The 18,571-nt window shown below is 43.5% G+C and overlaps 1 protein-coding gene across 1 annotated transcript in view; it reads left to right on the forward strand.

Moving 5' to 3' along the window:
- The window catches only part of LOC128689026 (neuropilin-2-like), a gene marked incomplete at its 3' end in the record, with an annotated part of 77,503 nt that overhangs the window by 51,862 nt on the left and 7,070 nt on the right, over positions 1-18,571 (forward strand). The window contains exon 4 of the mRNA XM_070080539.1: positions 15,563-15,719. Within this exon, the coding sequence (XP_069936640.1) occupies positions 15,563-15,719 (157 nt within the window). The remainder of the gene's footprint in view (positions 1-15,562; positions 15,720-18,571) is intronic.

Genomic DNA, 18,571 nt, shown 5'->3' on the forward strand with positions numbered 1-18,571 from the left:
TAGGTTAGGATTTACCTTATCCAACCATCCATGCCAAACTGAGTAAGCTGGGCACAGTTAGGCCAAGCTGTTCACACATTATTTATTTACTGTTTCACAAGTTGAATTGCTGAATTTATTTGTGCTAACCAAGTAATTTTTAATTTGTATACTGCATTTTTATTGTGTGATTTTCATTGTCTTTGACTCATTTTAGTGTGGGATTTTTTATTTGTGCCAGAGACTAGCTTAAGTCCTGTAATTATTTGCTGACGATTGCGGTAACTAGTGACATGGTCCTCAGACAAATAGAGAAACTAAAACCTAACAAATCCCCAGGCCCTGATGAACTGTTTGCAAGGGTGTTAAAGGAATGTAAAGAGGAACTTAGCATACCTTTGGCTAATCTTTTTAACATATCCCTACAAACTGGTATAGTGCCTGATAAGTGGAAAATGGCAAATGTAATACCTATTTACAAGGCAGGTGACAGGTCCTTGGCTTCGAACTATAGACCAATAAGCCTTACCTCCATAGTGGGAAAATTTATGGAATCAATGATTGCCGAAGCAATTCGTAGCCATCTTGACAGGCACAGATTGATTAATGAATCTCAACACGGTTTTACAAAGGGGCGTTCGTGTCTTACTAATTTACTAACTTTTTTCACTAAGGTGTTTGAGAAGGTAGATCATGGTAATGAATATGATATTGTGTATATGGACTTCAGTAAGGCTTTCGATAGAGTTCCACACCAGAGGCTATTGAGGAAACTTAAGGCACACGGAATAGGAGGAGAAATTTTTTCCTGGGTAGAGGAATGGCTGACAAATAGACGGCAGAGAGATTGCATAAATGGGGAGAAATCAGAATGGGGGCACGTCACAAGCGGTGTTCCTCATGGGTCAATGTTGGGCCCGTTGTTGTTCACAATTTACATAAACGACATAGATGTGGGAATAAATAGCGACATAAGCAAATTTGCTGATGACACCACAATAGGCCGTCCAATTCATTCTAAAGAGGACACTAGAGCACTCTAGGATGATTTGAATAGACTGATGCAATGGTCGGAGAAGTGGCAGATGCAGTTTAATATTGACAAATGCAAAGTTCTAAATGTTGGACAGATAAATAACCATGTCACATATAAACTAAATAATGTAGATCTTAATACTACTGATTGCGAAAAGGATTTATGAGTTCTGGTTAGCAGTAATTTAAAGCCAAGACAACAGTGCATTAGTGTTCGCAATAAAGCTAACAGAATTCTTGGCTTCATATCTAGAAGTATAAATAATAGAAGTCCTCAGGTTTTTCTTCAACTCTATATATCCTTGGTTAGGCGTCATTTAGACTATGCTGCTCAGTTCTGGTCACCGCATTACAGAATGGATATAAATGCTCTGGAAAACGTACAGAGGAGGATGACAAGACTCAAGAAATCGTAATGACACGATTGCAAACAAACCATACCCGTCATGTTGACGGCAGTGAAGGGACTAGCTGGAGATTCGTCTGTAAAAACTTGCATTTGTGGTCACAGAGGTGCCTGTGCTAACCTTCCTATGGTGTAGAAATATACCTAGTTGGATGAATCTTATTGTAGCTAGCTGGTCTAGTGGCTAACGCGACGGGCTGGAGTTTTGAGACTCTATGACCGCGAGTTCAATCCCGGCCGGGGGTATGGTTTGAGGATGACAAAGATGATCCCATGTATCAGAAATCTTCCCTATGAGGATAGACTGAGGGCCCTGAATCTGCACTCTCTCGAAAGGCGTAGAATTAGGGGAGATATGATCGAGGTGTATAAATGGAAAACAGGAATAAATAAAGGGGATGTAAATAGCGTGCTGAAATTTTCCAGCCAAGACAGGACTCGCAGCAATGGTTTCAAGTTGGAAAAATTCAGATTCAGAAAGGATATAGGAAAGCGCTGGTTTGGTAATAGAGTTGTGGATGAGTGGAACAAACTCCAAAGTACAGTTATTCAGGCTAAAACGTTGTGTAGTTTTAAAAATAGGTTAGATAAATACATGAGTGGGTGTGGGTGGGTGTGAGTTGGACCTGACTATCTTGTGCTGCTGGGTCTGGTGCAGTGCTCTATCCTTGAGTGGAGATGATCAGACTGGGTGGGTCACTGGGCTAATCCGGGGGGGGAGATTATTGGCCTAATCCGGGGGGACATGACCTGCTCCGCATGGGTCAGTAGGCCTGTTGCAGTGTTCCTTCTTTCTTATGTTCTTATGTTCTTAAGATAAGTTAAGCTCATTAAAGACTAGTAAGCCAAGTGAGGTGTCGAACACCGCAGGTACCACGAGCAGCCACACACCTGTCATTATGTTGCCCAGGTTGCCCCAGTTGAATTTACCGACATTTCACGGGGCCTTAACAGAATATATTGCTTTCTGTTTAAAGCTCAGATAAATGACAGGAACGATTTGTCAGATGCCGTCAAATTGCAGTATTTATGATCACAGCTGAAAGGTCCGGCACTACTAGATTACTGACACTAATTACCAACATGTATGGCAACACTGAAGAGATAAAGGTGGCTATACTTTATCGGTTGTTGGATCTAGAGGCTTGCCGACATGACCGTCAGAGCCTAGAGAAGTTCTGCATTGAAATTATGAGCTTGACAAATAGTTTAGAGATTTACATGATGAAGATGATTCAGAATGGGTCATTAGTCATATGATTCAGAGGAAACTGGCTAGCACTACCGTACACGAGTTGCATTTGAAATATCGGACGAACCGGTTCACTATACAACAAATTGTTGAAGGGTTGGGAGATCTCGTATCTCACCTAAGCATAGGTCAGGGGGAGAAATTACCCACCAAGGTGAAGTCGATCGACCCCTCCAGACACTCGAGAGATAAAGCTAAAACACCTCCTAGGGTCGGCTTATATTATGCCCAGGACAAGTCCTCCACCAACAGGGCCAAGGGAAAAGCCACTAAAACGGCCAGTATGAGACAGTGCGTGTTTTGTGAAAGAGAACATGCTAGTTCAGGGTGCTCGAGCTTCACCACCTATAACTGAAGGGTTCAACGACTGAGTTGAGACTCTGTTTCAAGTGTTGTGGAGAACATTTTGCCAGGGACTGTAATGCCCAACTCAGTGAGTGCCAGGGTTGCCGGAAAGGTAAGCACCACAGTGCACTGTGTCCTTAGGACACCAGATCAGCACAAGCTAAGGAGAGCAAACCGCAGGAAAGGGCGGAGAGCAAGGACAAGCCTGAAGTAGTGGTGAGTGTGGTGAGTGCGGCACCGGGGATTTGTTCTGGTGAGTAGTTTCAAGGTTCGGTGGCCTTGCCCACCGTAATGGCGGTGGTTACGAATGGGAAGAAGTCTGAAATGACCCGTTTGTTCTTCGACGCTGGGGCACAAAGATCCTTTATAACAGAGAGTCTAGCAACTAAGTTGAAGTTGAAGACAGGTGGTAAGGTTGACATGAAGGTGGAAGGGTTTTGTGGGCAGGTCCCATGCAGATCTTATCCGGTTGTCGATGTGACGGTCATATTAGCCGGGCATCGATGGAAAATTTCAGCCTTGAAAGTGAAGAGGCTGCCCAATATCATTACCACTAAGGGACTGGCTGAAGCAGTCAGACATTTAAGGGAGTTGGGTGTGAAGCTGGCAGAGCCAGACATTGCTACAGACAACGTCAGTAATGTAGGAATCTTGGTAGGAGGAGATTACATAGACAAATTCGTGTCTACGAGAAGGGTTATCAAGGAGGGTATTGGCCTGTACAGGACTCCATCGGGGTACATCGTAGGAGGCAGGATACCAGCTCACTTCCCTGCGACCCTGGAAAATGGGGGTCTGGTACTACAGCGACTGAGGCTGTGCTGGTGATGCAGATTGGTCTGAATGAAGATCTGTCAGAGTCGCAAGTCGACATAGCCGACAGTGAGCCAGTCCATAAACTATGGGACCTGGATGCAGCAGGGATTAAGGGTGACCAGCTGTCCCCCGAACACGAAGAGATGTATCAAGATTACTTGAACCACGTGCAGTTCAAGGACGGACAGTACTGGGTGCGACTCCCATGGAAACCGGTACACCCATCGCTGCCCACTAATTTCAAGAAGGCACGGGGTCAGTTGAATTCATTGGTGAACAGCCTGACCAAGAAGGGTCTGGTGGGGAAATACGATGACATTATTAAGGAACAGTTGGCCCTCGGTTTCATTGAGAAAGTACTCAATGCCAGCCCTGGGGAAAACACTCATTATCTTCCACACACGGCAGTCACCAAGGAGTCAGTAACCACTCCCATCAGAGTGGTCTTCAACTGCAGCTCACAGGGGAGTCCCTGAGAGCCATGGTTGAATGACTGTCTGCTCACAGGGCCCTTTCTGATGCAGAAATTAGCAGATGTGTTGTTGAGATTCAGGACAGAGCAGTATGCCTATGCGGCAGATATCAGCAAAGCCTTCCAATGTACCAGGCTGCAGCCACAAGATAGGGACTACACAAGGTTCTTGTGGTCGGCTAACAGGGAGGTGCTCTAGCAAGGGTATGATACCTATAGATTCAGGGCGGTGTTGTTTGACGCCACTAATTCACCATTCTTGTTGCAGGCCACCATAGACTACCACCTTGCGAACTGTAACAGCCCGCTTAAAGAATTACTGAAGACCCTATTTTACGTAGACAACATGCAAGGTACCACCTCAAACGAGAGGCTGTTGATGGACATTTACCGAGAGTCTAATCAGGAGATGCTCTCAGCTAACATGCCATTGAGAGAATGGGTGACAAACAATCCAACGTTGCAAGGCACGGTGGAACGTGACTATGCTGGCTACTCAGTACCTGAGGTAACATCAGTGTTGGGACTGGAGTGGGAAATCAAGGAAGACAGCCTTAGGCTAAAGAGGAAACCTGATGGGAAAGGGAAGCCGACCAGGAGGTCCTTGCTGAGTAAAGTGCAGACTGCCTTTGACCCTTTGGGTTTGTTGACACCCATCACCATTCGAGGGAGGATACTAGTGCAACAGACCTGGGAGCTGAACCTAGGTTGGGACGACCCACTGCCAGAAGCAGTCTGCCAGGAGTGGGATCTGGTTTGCAAAGATCTAGCAGAATTGCATGAGTTCACATTCCCCAGGTCCCTCGGGTGCACCAGGCAAGACTATGACTTGCATGTCTTCTGTGATGCCTCCTCCAGGGAGGAGGATTTACAGTGGGCCCAGAACGACAGGTCCAAGCTCCCCTATGTCAGGAATCTGGTAAAAAAGATACAGGAGCTACAGTCAACGTCAACAATTCTGTATGTGCCTACAGATCAAAACCCAGCCGACCTGATAAGCTGAGGGGTGATGCACAAAAAGCTGAGTAAAAGCAAGATTTGGTTCAGAGGCCCAGACTGGTTACTAGCAAAGGAGTGCTGGCCGGAGCAGAAATTCGGGGAGACAACCAGCAATATAGTACACTTTGTGGGGGTACCTGACACTGAATTATTTGACCCCAGACGTTACTCCTCTTGGAGGAAACTTATAGGAGTCACAGATATGGTATTTTGATTTGTGAGGAAGCTGCATGACAAGGTAAGCCGAGGTCAACAGCTGTCTCTCATGGGTCCCAGAGAATATTGGATATGGCAGTACCAAAGGGAGAGGTTTCCAGGAGTGCTGGAGGTACTGGTGGCAGGGCAGCAGGATACAACGTCGGGTCTTGTGCCCAACGGCGGCTCAGGGAACAGTAAATTGGTTCACTCCCTGGGATTGTTCCTAGATCATGCTGGGCTGATAAAATGCAGGGGAAGACTACAAAACTCTGAGCTCAGTTATGGAGCCAAACATCCCGTGTTACTGGGAAAGGAGGGGTGGGTGTCAGAGTTATTGATACATGATGCTCATCAGAGGACCATGCATGGGGGTTTGGAGATACCCTTGCCAACCTTTGTCAGAATTACTGGGTGCTGAAGGGCCGAGCTGCCATCAAAAGGGTGATAAAAAGTTGCACTGTCTGCCGGCAGTACGATGGGAGGACCCTACTGTACCCAGGTCCCCCACCGCTGCCTCAGGAGTGGGTACATAGTGACAGGCCCTTTGAGACTGTGGGAATAGACTATACCGGGGCTATCATGTTGAAGAACCCAGTAGATGATAAGGCAGGCCCTCAGAAGGTATATGTCTGCCTGTTTACTTGTGCAACTACTCGAGCCGTACATTTGGAGTTGGCAGAGGATATGTTGACAGAGGCTTTTGTGAAGTTGTTCAGGAGGTTTACAGCCAGATTCTCGTGCCTGCGATTGATTATCTCGGACAATGGCACGAGCTTCAGAGTGGCCGATAAAGTTTTCAGGAATCTTATGGACAACGGAGAAGTACGAGAATATCTGAAGAGAATAGAGTGTGAGTGGAGGTTCATAGTTCCCAGAATGCCTTGGCAAGGGGGTTTCTATGAACGCATGGTGGGCACAGTCAAAAGGTGCATTCGGAAGGTCTTGCACGGCAAGAGAGTGAGCACTGATGAATTGAGGACAGTGTTAGCTGAGATAGAGGCAAGAGTCAATAACAGGCCCCTGACCTTTGTGCAAAATGGGATTGATGAGCAGGAAGCTCTCATCACCAATCACATGTTGTTTGGAAGGAGGATTGAGCCCTCCCCTGCAATTTTGAGCCAGTCTTCCAAGGAGCAGGATTATTATGGGCCAGATGGTCCCCCCATCAATGAAGAATTACACAGGAGCCACAATAGACTGGTGAACATCATGGATAAATGGAACCAAGTGTGGCACAGGGATTACTGGACAGCCCTGCGAGAACATTTCTATGGTGCTGACCCCGAGACAAACAAGATGATGCTGAGTGAAGGGGACCTGGTGCTAGTAGAAGCTCAGGAACCCAGGGCATACTGGCCTCTAGGCCTGGTGGTGTCAACCCACCCAGATAGGGCTGGATGGTTGAGAATGGTGAAGGTGAGAATGAACGGTGCTGAGACCATAAGGCCCATCAACAGGCTTTTGCCTCTTTAGGTCCATATGGTGGGAACGGGTCAGGAGAAGTTAGACCAGAGGCTGACCGATCAGAGTGGCCGGACGACCCATCAAACGGCGCTCAAGTCCAGGACCCATTGGGAGGGCCTGCGGGAGGCAGACTTGATCTAGTCCCAGTACCTACCTTCGCAGGCAGGAAGATGTGGAAACTCATTCGGTTCTAAAAGGTTCCACAGGGCAGATACGTCGTACAAAGATCCCAACAGGTTGTGGATGGAACAGCTGGGTTGGGTGGCCCTTAAAACCACCCAAAACACACACACACACCCGGGTTGGCAAAGGTGGTTGGAGGGTACATTTTAATTGATGGATTTATCCTTCAAGGAAGAGATAGGTAGTTTATACTGTTAGTGAACTAATATTTGGACTATTGAGGCAACTGTAGATAATAATAATGCAGACCTAAGATCTTAACATAGGTAGTAATAGGCCGATAATGTAGGCAAACACTAGGTTATATTAGCCAGGGAGAACTGGCAGCCCAAGTTTGAATGCTTGGGCATGGGGTTTTGAGACAGCAGTTCTTTCTTCTAAGATCAGACACCATCCGAGTAACAAGTGCCTTGAACATCAGGGCAGTGCCCCACATGTCTACACATAATAGACCCTGGGGAAATCTGATGGAGGCACCTCGACGTACCGTACAAGTCCTCCTCCATCAGGCTCACACAGTAAGACAACACCTCCCTTTCTTTCTCAGTATTCTGGCCAGTTTCTGGGGGGAATTTGCGAGTGAGTTGAAATGTGGGTCTTTGTGCAGCTGGATGGCCAAATGATCGGAATTAAGGCTCCCAGTTGCACGTGGTTCTGAGGGGAAGTCCAGAGGGGCTAAAGCTTAGGGAGGTTGAAGACCGAGATATATTCTCCAACACCAATAAGTTAGTACTTTATTCGTGCATGCAGGTGAGATTTTCTTGCAACATTCATCAGTCATTAATGGAAATCTGTCCTATAAGCCACTTGTGAGGCTGAGGTACCGACCTCAGAGCTCGGTGTCAACAGAGCTTGCTAGGGTAGGTAACTCACATGGAGGCAGTCCAGACAAATTTTCACAATATATATATATATATATATATATATATATATATATATATATATATATATATATTTATATATATACATATATATATATGTGTGTGTGTGTGTGTGTGTGTGTGTGTGAGTGTGTGTGTGTGTGTGTGTGTGTGTGTGTGTGTGTGTGTGTGTGTGTGTGTGTCAGGTGTGTGGAGAGTTTCGAGCACGCAACAGGGATGGCCGCATTCGTGCACACCATGGGTGTGCCGGATCATATATGCCCACAGCCTCCACAGGCAGATGACAATTCCAATGGCAACCTCCTCACTTGCAATAACCTTCTGTTGGCATTCAAATCCACTGCTAGCTAGTACCCTATCCCACTTCTTTAAAGTGGCTCACCCATATTCAGCAGGGAAATTCACAGACCTTTTTAAGCAGGTGAATGGAGGTTCCACGACCTTAGAAGCCCGATGCACCATCCAAGCATGGCACAACCTACTCCTGTTCGACAACATCTGTCTTGCAGTTCCTGAAAGACGAGGCAAACTGCTAACCACATCAGTCATCAAGGCAGTGTGCAACTACCCAAGAGCGGATAATTGTGTCCCTCTGCCCCATCATCACAGGAATCACAGAGGTAGACCCAAGAAAAGTTCCACTGAAAATGAGAAAATTTGCGCACAGGTTAGCAAAAAAATCAAAGAAGGTAACACAGTGGGAGCAATCACAATAATTACAAGTGACGACACTGTAGCCCCCAAAGATGAGACCACAGCCCAAGCACTAAGAGACAAGCATCCAACCAGGGACACCATAGCCATCAACAACAACCCTGAGGAAGACCCAATCATTGAACACTTAATTTTGCCAGAATCAGAAGTCTATAAAGCAATTGTGTCATTTCCAGCAGGATATGCAGGAGATTGCACTGGAATTCGACCTCAGCACCTCAAAGATATGGTAAATCCAGTACTCGGTGCATCTGCATCAATTCTTCTCACCGAGGTAACAACTTTCGTCAACAACTGCCTGGCTGGGCGAAAGCAGCAGTAAGAAACATTCGCCTAGAAGCTGCCAATTTACTCCAGCCACACCAACTGGGCTTTGGGGTCTCTCAAGGCAGTGAAGCCACAGCTCATGCGGCAAGGGCCTACATCAGGGACGTACAAGAAGACAAGGCCGTAGTCAAACTTGATTTTAGAAATGCCTTTAATATGGTGAAGATAGATGTTGTCTTGCCAGCTGTTCGGGATCGGTTCCCCAGTCTTTTTTCCTTCATTTCAGCGGGCTACAGCAAACCCTCAATTCTTTTGTTTGGAGAACATGAAATTCTCTCGTCAGAGGGTGTTCAGCAGGGTGACTCACTCGCTTCACTTCTCTTCTGCTTGGCAGTAAGAGAACTAACTTCCAGCCTATGCAGCGAGCTCAACATCTGGTACCTGGATGATGGGACTCTGGCAGACACTGAAGAGTCCCTGTTAAAATACCTACAACTGGTGAAAACACAGGGAGAAGACTTGGGACTCATCCTCAATCCCTTCAAGTGTGAAATCATCACAGCGAACCAGGAAATAATCAATGCCTTGTGAAGAATCCTCCCGGAAGTCTCTACTACCACTCCATCCAACAATACTCTCTTGATAGCACTGCTGGGTCACCAGGCCATCGACACTGTCCTGAAGGACAAATTGAATGACCTGACGAGAATGGAGGAGAGAATAAGCAATCTTGATGCCCATGATGCTCTCTATCTCCTCACAAGGTGTCTTACTATGCCAAGACTCACTTCCTAAGGTGTGCACCCACTTTTGACAACTCAACACTCGACGAATATAACACACGCCTGAGATCAACCTTTCAGGAGACACTGAACCTGTCACTAGAGGATCAGCAATGGGATCAGGCAACCCTCCCAGTTCGACTGGGAGGTATAGGGGTGAGCAAAGCAACGCATGTTGCTTTACCTGCTTTTCTGTCTTCGTTTTTTGGCTTAAAGTGCATTAGTCAAGAAGATTGTCCCTGAATGCTTGAGAGATGTGGTAGGAGCTCAAGACCCCAGGTTCACTGAAGCAGTGATTCACTTGTACACCCTTGCAGACTCCTCCAGTAGACCAGCTCCTCCCAAAGAGCACAAACAGTCCCACTGGGACAAACCGATCATGGAAAAAATCGCCAACACAATGCTCTCCAACGCCTCAAGAAAGGACAAAGCTCGTCTCCTGGAGGTGAAGGCACCACACTCAGGAGATTTCCTTTTAGCTGTTCTCAGTTCCTCCCTGGGCACTCGACTCGACCCACAGGCCATTCGGAATGGTGTTGCTCTTCGCTTAGCTGCCCCCATCCTCACCCAACATTGGTGTATTTGCGGCAGGGCGACGGCTTATCAATTCGGACTTCATGGACTCGTGTGTCACACAGCAGAAGGGAAGTATGCCAGGCATGAGGAGGTCAATGACATCATAAAGAGAAGCCTCGCCACAGCCTGTTGCCTAGCTCAACGGGACCCCCAAGTGCAGAGGTCTGACAGAAGTCAAAAGCGTCCTGATGGAGCCACTATGCTACCCTGGAAGGATGGAAAACAGATTCCCTGAGACTACACCTGTGCTGCCACATTAGCAGACACCTACTTGCCATACTCCATAGCTGAAAGGGGTGGAGCTGCCAGCCATAGGGAGACCCAGAAGATCTGCAAATACGAAGACCTTCCCCATTGCTATAACTTCATCCCAATAGGGTCGGAGACCCTTGGAGCATGGGGCAAGTGTACTCTAAAGTTCCTCAAAGAGCTGGGTGAAAAGCTCATCATAGAAACCAAGGACCACAGGGCGACCAGCTTCCTCTTTCAGAGACTCAGTGTTGCGATCCAGAGAGGAAATGCCTGCAGCATTCTGGGCACGCAGCCCACCGCCGGGGAGCTGGACGAAGTATTTGAGATGTAGCTCTGAGTTGTTATCTGTGTTGTTTTACTTTCTATTGTATTTTGTGAATGTTTTGTCAATGTATTTTGTCTTTAAATGAAATATATATTAAATATAGAGGGTGCCGAATAGGCAGAACTTGCGATCTTCGCTTAAATAGCAACGCTCATCTTGCCATATAGGATAAGCTAAAATTTATGAATGCAATAATTTCGCCAAAATCATTCTGAACCTAACGAAAAAAATATATTTCACTGTGTTTGTTTAGTATTAAATTATTGTAAACAAATCTAAAATATATTTAGTTGGGTTAGGCTAAAATAAATTGTTCTTGTTATAATAAGGTTAGGTAAGTTTTCTAAGATTCGTTTGAAGCAAAATTAATTTTTTTTTACATTAACATTAAAGAAAAAAATATATCTTTAAACGTATAAGAGAAATTTTTAGAAAGGACTTAATTTTAAATGAGTTCTTGCTAAATGACCAGTTTTACATATTCGGCACGACATATATATATATATATATATATATATATATATATATATATATATATATATATATATATATATATATATATATATATGTCTTGCCGAATATGTAAAACTGGTCAATTAGCAATAACTCATTTAAAATTAAGTCCTTTCTAAAAATTTCTCTTATACGTTTAAAGATATATTTTTTTCATTAATGTTGATGTAAAAATTTATAATTTTGCACCAAAAGGAACTTAGAAAACTTACCTAACCTTATTATAACAAGAACAATTTATTTTAGCCTAACCCAACTAAATATATTTTAGATTTGTTTACAGTAATTTAATACTAAACAAACAGTGAAATATATTTTTTTCGTTAGGTTCAGAATGATTTTGGCGAAATTATTGCATACACAAATTTTCACTTGTCCTATATGGCAAGATGAGCGTTGCTATTTAAGCCAAGATCGCAAGTTCTGCCTATTCGGCACGGCATATATATATATATATATATATATATATATATATATATATATATATATATATATATATATATATATATATATATATATATATATATATATATATATATTAACACATCGGCCGATTCCCACCAAGGCAGGGTGGCCCGGAAAAGAAAAACTTTCATCATCATTCACTCCATCACTGTCTTGCCAGAGGGGTGCTTTACCTGGAATTTATCTGGAGAGAGTTCCGAGGGTCAACGTCCCCGCGCCCCGGTCTGTGACCAGGCCTCCTGGTGGATCAGACCCTGTTCAACCAGGCTGTTACTGCTGGCTGCACGCAATCCAACGTACGAGCCACAGCCCGGCTGGTCAGGTACCGACTTTCGGTGCTTGTCCAATGCCAGCTTGAAGACTGCCAGGGGTCTATTGGTAATCCCTTTTATGTATGCTGGGAGGCAGTTGAACAGTCTCGGGCCCTTGACACTTATTGTATGGTCTCTTAACGTGCTAGTGACACCTCTGCTTTTCATTGGGGGGATGTTGCATCGTCTACCGAGTCTTTTGCTTTCGTTGTGAGTGATTTTCGTATGCAAGTTCGGTACTAGTCCCTCTAGGATTTTCCAGGTGTATATAATCATGTATCTCTCCCGCCTGCATTCCAGGGAGTACAGGTTCAGGAACTTCAAGCGCTCCCAGTAATTGAGGTGTTTTATCTCCGTTATGCGCACCGTGAAGGTTCTATGTACATTTTCTAGGTCAGCAATTTCACCTGCCTTGAAAGGTGCTGTTAGTGTGCAGCAATATTCCAGCCTAGATAGAACAAGCGACCTGAAGAGTGTCATCATGGCTTGGCAACCCTAATTTTTAAGGTTCTCATTATCCATCCTGTCATTTTTCTAGCAGATGCGATTGATACAATGTTATGGTCCTTGAGGGTGAGATCCTCCGACATGATCACTCCCAGGGCTTTGACGTTGGTTTTTCGCTCTATTTTGTGACCGGAATTTGTTTTGTACTCTGATAAAGTTTTAATTTCCTCATGTTTACCATATCGGAGTAATCGAAATTTCTCATCGTTGAACTTCATAGTTTTCTGCAGCCCACTGAAAGATTTGGTTGATGTCCGCCTGGAGCCTTGCAGTGTCTGCAATGGAAGACACTGTCATGCAGATTCGGGTGTCATCTGCAAAGGAAGACACGGTGCTGTGGCTGACATCCTTGTCTATGTCAGATATGAGGATGAGAAACAAGATGGGAGCGAGTACTTTGTCTTGTGGAACAGCTTTTCACCGTAGCCGCCTCGGACTTTACTCTGTTGGCTACTACTCTTTGTGTTCTGTTTGTGAGGAAATTATAAATCCATCTTCCAACTTTTCCTGTTATTCCTTTAGCACGCATTTTGTGCGCTATTACGTCATGGTCACACTTGTCGAAGGTTTTTGAAAAGTCTGTATATATTACATCTGCATTATTTTTGTCTTGTAGCACATCTAGGACCTTGTCGTAGTGATCCAGTAGCTGAATCAGACAGGAGCGACCTGGGTTGTATAATTGATGGGTATCTAGATGGGTAGCGATCTTGCTTCTTAGGACCCTTTCAAAGATTTTTATGATATGGGATGTTAGTGCAATCGGTCTGTAGTTCTTTGCTATTGCTTTACTGTCCCCTTTGCGGAATGGGGCTATGTCTGTTGTTTTTAGTAACTGTGGGACGACCCCCATGTCCATGCTCCCTCTCCATAGGATGGTGAAAGCTCGTGATAGGGGCTTCTTGCAATTCTTGATGAACACGGAGTTCCATGAGTCTGGCCCTGGGGAAGAGTGCATGGGCATGTCAACTGCAACATTAACACCCCTCCTTCAGTGTATAGACACTGTACTTCCCATCTCCAAGACTCAAGTCTGGCCTGCCGGTGTTTACATATATATATATATATATATATATATATATATATATATATATATATATATATATATATATTTAAAAGATAAAGAATCACACACAAAGTGGGAGTTGTCACAGCTGCTCTTTGCTGATGACACTGTGCTCTTGGGAGATTCTGAAGAGAAGTTGCAGAGATTGGTGGATGAATTTGGTAGGGTGTGCAAAAGAAGAAAATTAAAGGTGAATACAGGAAAGAGTAAGGTTATGAGGATAACAAAAAGATTAGGTGATGAAAGATTGAATATCAGATTGGAGGGAGAAAGTATGGAGGAGGTGAATGTATTCAGATATTTGGGAGTGGACGTGTCAGCGGATGGGTCTATGAAAGATGAGGTGAATCATAGAATTGATGAGGGGAAAAGAGTGAGTGGTGCACTTAGGAGTCTGTGGAGACAAAGAACTTTGTCCTTGGAGGCAGAGAGGGGAATGTATGAGAGTATAGTTTTACCAACGCTCTTATATGGGTGTGAAGCATTGGTGATGAATGTTGCAGCGAGGAGAAGGCTGGAGGCAGTGGAGATGTCATGTCTGAGGGCAATGTGTGGTGTGAATATAATGCATAGAATTCGTAGTTTGGAAGTTAGGAGGAGGTGCGGGATTACCAAAACTGTTGTCCAGAGGGCTGAGGAAGGGTTGTTGAGGTGGTTCGGACATGTAGAGAGAATGGAGCGAAACAGAATGACTTCAAGAGTGTATCAGTCTGTAGTGGAAGGAAGGCGGGGTAGGAGTCGGCCTAGGAAAGGTTGGAGAGAGGGGGTAAAGGAGGTTTTGTGTGCAAGGGGCTTGGACTTCCAGCAGGTATGCGTGAGCGTGTTTGATAGGAGTGAATGGAGACAAATGGTTTTTAATACTTGACGTGCTGTTGGAGTGTGAGCAAAGTAACATTTATGAAGGGATTCAGGGAAACCGGCAGGCCGGACTTGAGTCCTGGAGATGGGAAGTACAGTGCCTGCATTCTGAAGGAGGGGTGTTAATGTTGCAGTTTAAAAACTGTAGTGTAAAGCACCCTTCTGGCAAGACAGTGATGGAGTGAATGATGGTGAAAGTTTTTCTTTTTCGGGCCACCCTGCCTTGGTGGGAATCGGCCAGTGTGATATACATATATATATATATATATATATATATATATATATATATATATATATATATATATATATATATATATATATATATATATATATATATATATATATATATATATATATATATATATATATATATATATATATATATATATATATATATATATATATATATATATATATATATATATATATATGTCGTGCCGAATAGGCAGAACTTGCGATATTGGCTTAAATAGCAACGCTCATCTTGCCATATAGGACAAGTGAAAATTTGTGTATGCAATAATTTTGCCAAAATCTTTCTGAACCTAACGAAAAAAATATATTTCATTGTGTTTGTTTAGTATTAAATTATTGTAAACAAATCTAAAATATATTTTGTTGGGTTAGGATAAAATAAATTGCGCTTGTTATAATAAGGTTAGGTAAGTGTTCTAAGTTCCTTCTGGTGCAAAATTATAAATTTTTACATCAACATTAATGAAAAAATATATCTTTAAACGTATAAAAGAAAATTTTAGAAAGGACTTAATTTTAAATGAGTTCTTGCTAATTGACCAGTTTTACGTATTCGTCACGACATATATATATATATATATATATATATATATATATATATATATATATATATATAGATATAGTCCCTTTTTTCCTTATAGCCACCTTCCTCTTCCCGTCGTCACTCATGATGGTGGAGTTCCGTAGTAGCAGCGGCCACGGGGCGTCTGGCTTCCTCTTGCATGGCCGCCAGGAGAAAACCTGCCGCTTGCCCAGGACCCTAGGTGCTCCCCTTACCTCCTCGGTATCCTGCGACAGGTAAGTTCTCCATAGGTACTCTCTGTGCAGATGGTTTTTTCTTTCTGTGTTCTTTCTGTATGTGTACTCTTTAGGAGTTTTCTCTCTGTGCAGTCTCTCTGCAAGTGATCTCTCCTGAAATATTCTCATTGAAGGCATTTTAAATACAGAGGTTCTCTTTGTATATGTTCTATGTGTTCTCTCTGTAGTTGTTCATCTAACCTAACCTGACTGATCTTTACCCATTATTACCTAATCTGACCGAACCTTTCACATCCTTACGCAATACACAAATAACCTAACCTGCCTAACCTGACTGAACCTTACCCACTCTTGTCTAACCTGACTGAACTTTGCCCATCCTTTCCTAACTTGGCCCAGCCCCAGCCTTGCCTGAACTGACTGAACCTTGCCCATGCTTGCCTAAAAAAACTGAACCTTGCTCAACCTTGCCTATTAAGACTGAACCTAGCCCAACCTAACTTAATCTGACTGAACCTAACCCAGCTTTACCTAAATTGAACGAATCTAGCCCAGTCTTACCTTACATAACTGAATCTAGTTCACAATTGCCTATCCTGAGTGAACCTAGCCCAATATTACCTAATCTAACTGAACCTAGCCCAGCCTCACCTAATCTGACTGAACCTAGCCCAACCTCACCTAATCTGGCTGAACCTAACCCACCCTCACCTAATCTGACTGAACCTAGCCCAACCTCACCTACTCTGACTGAACCTAGCCCAACCTCACTTAATCTGACTGAACCTAGCCCAGCTTACCCTAACCTGACTAAACCTAGCCCAACCTTACCTAATCATACCGATATACGAGCCCCAAAGCACCTAGGGTGTACAAGAGCTGCCAGCAGTCACCAGTTCATTAACACTTTTACCAGTAAATGTTTGCCAGTAAACTTTCCATATCAAACTACCTTTTTTAGTAGGCTTTTACACCAGCTTTCCAACATTGAAAAAACTACCTGTGTCAGCTGTGGCTCTATTACCAAGTGAGATGTCGCTTTGGTAACATGTAATTTCTGAAAAAAAAAAACTGAGTCATGGCTCTTGTGCAAATATACACCAATATACTACAAATGATACTAAAACAGGAAAATGTTTCTGGGTCTGCCAAAGCGACATGAGGAAATGAGAACAAATCTAATTTATTCTGAAAGACAAACACCAATAAAAAAAATATTCTTTTTGGAAAATTTCACAGACCTGTATGACAGTTGGGAAAGTAAAGGGAATGGGTTAGCTGGAGCTGTCACCCCTGGTGCTGTCTTGGAAGAAAATACCTGTGAAGATATAGAAATGCAAGACAGTGCACCAAATGGAGATAATGGTGCTAGTACTGTAGTAGGAGGAAATGACCAAGACATAAAAGATGCAGAAATACAAAACAGAAATACCACAGGAGATTGAGAAAAAATGGACCATACTTTGGTGAAGGGTGTTGATACTCCACCAGATATAACTTGTGGTGGCACTGATGCTGGTACTGGTACTGCAGATAGTGATGGGCCAGTAAAAATTGCAGTAGGGAACCTGATCACAAGAAATCTTGGCAAACAGAAGTCACATCTATGTAAATTCTATGCCTTGGATATCTGTAGGAATGGAATATCTGGGAAAACAAGTGGGATGCGCAATCGTAACCATCCTCAAAAAAATGCCGCGACCACATGACCAAAGTAGTGAAATTCGGTCCATGAAAGAAAATGGTACAACACACACTGTCGGGCATACCATTCAGAAGGGACAAGAAGGTACAGATCACACAGATCTTGAGAAATGAACCAAGGTATTTACAACCACTCCAGAGACAGAGATTTTTTAGTGCAAGGGAGAAAAAGAAACTGGCAGGAAATGACAGAAATACAACACATCGCATCACTACTAAAGTGGAGGCACAGTCAGTAACCTCTGCTCCAGAGCAACAGATATTAGTGCCCGCAAACAAAGACCCCTACATACCATCAATACGACAACATTTATCTTGGCAAATATACAGGGTTAGATCTAAAACCATCAGCAAACAACAAAATACCTTTCATCTGTGGGCTGCTCACAGAGTCAAATGCAATATTTGCGTCTTACACAGAGACCTACATAAAGAATCACTTTGACAAGGAAATATGGATCCAAAATTATAACATATTCAGATGCCATAAAAAAAACAACAACAAGCAGTAAGGGGCAGAGGGGTGGGTCAGTATATCACAGAATTACTAAACATCACAAATGTTGTAGTTGAAACTTTAGTAGTAAAGCTTGACAACAAAACCATGTCATTGTGCTTGTATACAAGCCTCCTGAAGCAACTTCTCAACAATTCCAGAAACAAATTTTGAGAATTGACTACTGTCTGGAAAATCTCACAACTCCTGCTCTAAACATCTTGCTGTTGGGTGATTTCAAATTAAGACACCTAAGATGGAGGAATGTAGCAAATAATGTTTCAGCAGAGATAACCCCAGGAGGCAGCTCAGATGAAAATTCACACATCATGACCTATTAAACCTCTGCAACAAATTCACCTTAAGCCAGCAAATAGTGGAGCCAAGAAGACTAGAAAATACACTGCATCTCTTCTTCACTATTAATAATGACTTGATACGAAATACTATAACAATACACTAAGATCATAACATAACAGAGGTACAGACATGTATGCGCAAGACTCCTGACATGCATAAGAAGATCAGTTATGAGGGTGCCTTCACCAAATTTAATTTCATTACCAGAATCATACAGTGGGATCAAATTAACCATATCCTCAATGACACAAACTGGGAAGATATTCAAAACAACATGGATCCGAACCTTTGGCTAGAAAGAATTAACTGTGGCACTTGAGGTCTGCTCAAG

Source organism: Cherax quadricarinatus, unplaced genomic scaffold (genome assembly GCF_038502225.1).
Source record: "Cherax quadricarinatus isolate ZL_2023a unplaced genomic scaffold, ASM3850222v1 Contig579, whole genome shotgun sequence".
Classification (NCBI taxonomy): domain Eukaryota; kingdom Metazoa; phylum Arthropoda; class Malacostraca; order Decapoda; family Parastacidae; genus Cherax; species Cherax quadricarinatus.